A 3994-nucleotide genomic window follows, 5' to 3' on the forward strand; every position below is an offset into this window, starting at 1 on the left:
GGCGGATTCGGGGCGCCGGCGGGAGGCGGGTTACGAGGCGGGGCGGATTATAGGATGTATTTTTTAACCCGTCATAAATTCGGGGCGGAAGGCGGGACGGAATTTTGCTAGTCGGGGTGGGAGGCGGGGCAGGGCTCCTACCCCCATATCCGCCCCGTTTGCATCCCTACTCTCTCTCTGTCTATATATATATATAACCCAATAAATTATTAAATTATTATCGAATCGGATTCAGATCCGATTAAGGTTTGGTTATGAAATATATCCCACTAAAGCTTTAAAATATGCAAATTTATTCATTCAGGTTGAAAATCGTTCGTCAGTCGACAGTTAAATTTTCACCATTATGCTCTTGTCAAAAATATTTTTTAATAAAGTTTTTTGAGAATTTGCAATTTATTATTCACATAAAATGACGCGGAAACTAGAATAAAAATATTAAAAATGATAAATAATGGTAATATCAAGAAAAATATTTACCTAAAATGGTTATTTCCAACTATGAAACTTTGGAAGAATATATGTAATAACAAAAATATGTGAGGATGAATATGCAATTTCATTACTATGTAGTAATGCATATAAAATTAAGGGAAAACCTCAAATAGCACCCCATAGTTTCGCGTTTTTCCACTTTAGTACCCTATGACTTAAAATGTATTACTTACATATCCTGTGATTTTGTTTTTGTCTTTTCTGTTATCCCCTCCATGAAGTTTTTTTATTAAATCAGTGACAAAGTTAAAACCACAAGATAAAAATTCAGTAAACCACAGAATACTAAAGTAAACATCTGATAAACCACATGCGGGTATCTGAAGTTTTTTGTATATGATTTAATGTTAACAAGAGTCGCTGATAAAAAGAGAAAAATGAAACCGCGTGGTACTAAAATGATACACTTTAAACAACATAGTACTAATGTGAGAAAGGGCGCATCCACAAGGGTGGTATTAGAAGTTTACCCTAAAATTAATCCTTAAATTTAAAAAAAATATATTGGTAATTTTAACATGATAAGATGCCAAAGATGCCCTATTTGTGCCTTTTTAATGCAAGATATTTTTCGTATGTAAAATAGCTGTTACAGAGAAGAGTTCAACTCGAGTTTGTAACATTTTCGCCATATACAATTATATCATGTTCTTTAACAAAATTTGATAAATATGGTAATGTATTGAAATTTTTATCTTATCTTTCATATTTATACCAACAAAGCAAACAATAGTATTAGTTGTGACACATTAAATTCAAAAAGGCCTCATTTGATACCACAACCTCTTTCTTTTGCTTCTTTAAATAGAAATTTAAGCGTCGAGAATGGTAACGGTACCAAACGAGGCCTACGGTGAAACAATTTGCACGAATATAGGAACAAGAAACTAATAAATATATTGAAATGCAATTATAGACAAAGGAGTCGAGAACTCGTGAACAAAACTTTGATGCATGACAAAATCCAATGTAGTTTCTTCTAAACATCAACAAGAGAGGAGTTAAAAGGCATGGCATTTTTGTCTTAAGATAATACCAACTCACTGTTTTAACTACTCACTAATCAAGAATCTTACTGCTCTACATTTAAACACACATTACCAAGGAGAAATTTCGCGTCAAACCTGAGCCGGAAATAGGGTTTCGCTTCGGACGATGCTGTTGGAGAGATAAAAGGCTCAGATTGAGCTCATATTGGATTCAGCAGTGAAGCTGCAAATAAAGGAAACAGAGTTTCAGTACAATGATATGGTTAAGAAAGTGATGTTGAGCTACTTCGAAGCTCAGATTTGAGCAAACTGAGACAGAGTTGCCGTAATGATCAAACGGAAATGTAACTAAATTCTTACGCATTTTCTTTTATGATTAAACACTGTATCAAGATCAAATAACCAAAGAATCTTTTCAACCACCGCATGAAGTAACAAGATGCGCAAATAACAGCCAAATAAAGGATGCCATGTATAAGGATGAAATTACGTGACTGCATGCAGATCGAACAAAGAAAAAGTAGTGAAATCCTAAACAAGCACCTTACAAGCACACTGGTTTCAAGTTTATACTCTTTAAATTGCGATGATCATCCACTACTGTAACAGAAATCCTAAATCAAGGGAGAAACAAGTACCTCCCTTAAAGAAAATCTACCGTTGATCGCCGGTTTTAGATTGCTGCTGGATCTGCTGAAGTAGCGCAGCAGCCAACTGCAGAGTTGCCTGAAGCCGCTTCTGGGGATCTGCTTCCGGCTCTTCACGCGAGCTATTTGGCGCTTGTTGGCCACTCTCTTGGCCAGAACTAACCATCATTTGTAACGCAGAAATATTCTGCTGTAGACTTTGCGTTTGGCTTATCTGGGTAGCTGAAAAACCAGAAGCCCCAGAAGCACTTGCAGAGGAATCAAAAGGCCGGTTAGGAGGCAGCCCAGATGCAACTTTGGGAGTTGCTGATGTCGCGACTTGCGGTAGGACAGAAGAAGGGTTCTGGAACATATTAGACTGTCTGCTCTCTTTGTCTGCAGATGAGATTGGCTCCTTACCTGATTGCTTTTGTTGGGCGAGGAGAGTCGCGAGTTGAGCAAGCTGATCCGGCTGCAGAGGAAGTGGCAGAGACGTAGAAGGCTGATACTTAGCTTCCGCCTGTTGTGGAATCTTAGCAGAAGAGAATGGAATGTTAGTGCTACTAGAAGTTTCCGGATTAAGATTGCTCGAGGTGGCTCCATGTGGCACCCCCGGATTAGACAAGGGGAATGCTTCTGCGGCATTAAGTGATGAATTGGATGCATTGCTTTGATTGAGCCGATTCGAGGGCGCTGTCTGAGTTTGCTGTGGAAATTGGTTCTGTCCGATCTTTTCACGGAAATCAGGTGGCCTTTCAGGCGGATTTAAAGAACCCATGTACGGAGAATATTCATCGAATTTACGAGGTGGGGGAAATGCAGAAGACGACCCTAAATAGCTCTGACCCTGAGAGAATGGCCTAAAATCGGGGGAGTTAAGCTTTCTAAATGAGGAATCTTCACGAATACTGCCGTCAACGCTCGATCGGTTTCCGAGGGCTGGGATTTTCGATTTTGAGACTTCGGTTGAGTGCTGCATTGAAGTGAAATTAGGGCTGGGCTGCTGGAACTGGAGAACCACGCCAGAGATGCTAACTTTTCCGGGGACTTTCAATACTTGTTCGGAAAAATCAGACGGCGGCACAAGAAATAATGTGAGCTTCTCCCCTAGTTTAGCAACTGCAGCGCGCTGCTTCTCTCCTAGATAATGCATGAACTCGTTGTAGAATGCGATGTCAGCATCCGTTTGGGGAACAAAGAAGACCACCCAAGTGTTGCTTGCTTGGTAGTAGTGTTTCGTGAGCATGTCTAGACCGGTCCGAGCTGTGCAGTTCAGAAACTCAGGCCTGCAAATAAGCAAAATGTAAGCTGTAAAAACTAACCATATTATTTTTTTACACATATTAAAGAATGTCAAACAACCTTTGTTTTCCAAAAGCTTTAAGTAGTCAGATAACGTTGTTTATATATTTCTTTTATTCAACACTCCCTCTTATGTTTGGGTTCATAACTTTTTGATAGGCCCAATACATAAACTTGAATTAAATAAGAGGAAATTAAATGAGACTAGAGGTCTAGTGAAATTCAAACCCAAGACCGCCTGATATGATACTATGTTAAAGAATGTGAAACAAACTATTGTTCTCCAAAATGTTAAGCTACGAAAAAACGGTGTTTATATATATATATATATATATATAGAGAGAGAGAGAGAGAGAGAGAGCAGGGCTACTGTGCTATTAGGAGCACAGTAGCCCTTGTGCTCCTAACTTTCTAACCATCCATCAATTTTGATAATTGGTTAGGGTGAGAGAGAGAAGAAAAAGTGAAGAGAAATTCAAAAGAAAGAGAAATTAAGACACCTAATTTCTCCATAATTTCTCTTCTCTCTCATCCTAACCACCCATCAAAATTGATGGATGGTTAGGAAATTATGAGCACAAA

At 38.7% G+C, this 3994-nt stretch overlaps 1 protein-coding gene across 1 annotated transcript; it reads right to left on the reverse strand.

Annotated features, from left to right (window-relative positions):
• Nucleotides 1-1417: 1417 nt before the first annotated feature.
• LOC109705312 (flowering time control protein FPA-like) lies at nt 1418-3467 on the reverse strand. The gene is made up of 2 exons (XM_020226047.1): nt 2143-3467; nt 1418-1707 (listed from the first exon to the last, which is right to left on the reverse strand). Exons 1-2 carry the CDS (start codon nt 3450-3452, stop codon nt 1674-1676), a joined length of 1344 nt encoding a protein of 447 aa, XP_020081636.1. The 5' UTR covers nt 3453-3467; the 3' UTR covers nt 1418-1673.
• Nucleotides 3468-3994: the final 527 nt, after the last annotated feature.

The sequence above is a fragment of the Ananas comosus genome, unplaced genomic scaffold (assembly GCF_001540865.1).
Source record: "Ananas comosus cultivar F153 unplaced genomic scaffold, ASM154086v1, whole genome shotgun sequence".
Taxonomy (NCBI): domain Eukaryota; kingdom Viridiplantae; phylum Streptophyta; class Magnoliopsida; order Poales; family Bromeliaceae; genus Ananas; species Ananas comosus.

Coding starts and splice junctions, on each gene's coding strand:
- LOC109705312 (XM_020226047.1), bottom strand. CDS start 3,452: ATGTGTAAAAAAATAATATGGTTAGTTTTTACAGCTTACATTTTGCTT. Junction 1,708..2,142: donor TCTAAAACCGGCGATCAACG/GTAGATTTTCTT, acceptor CTTTATTTGCAG/CTTCACTGCTGAATCCAATA.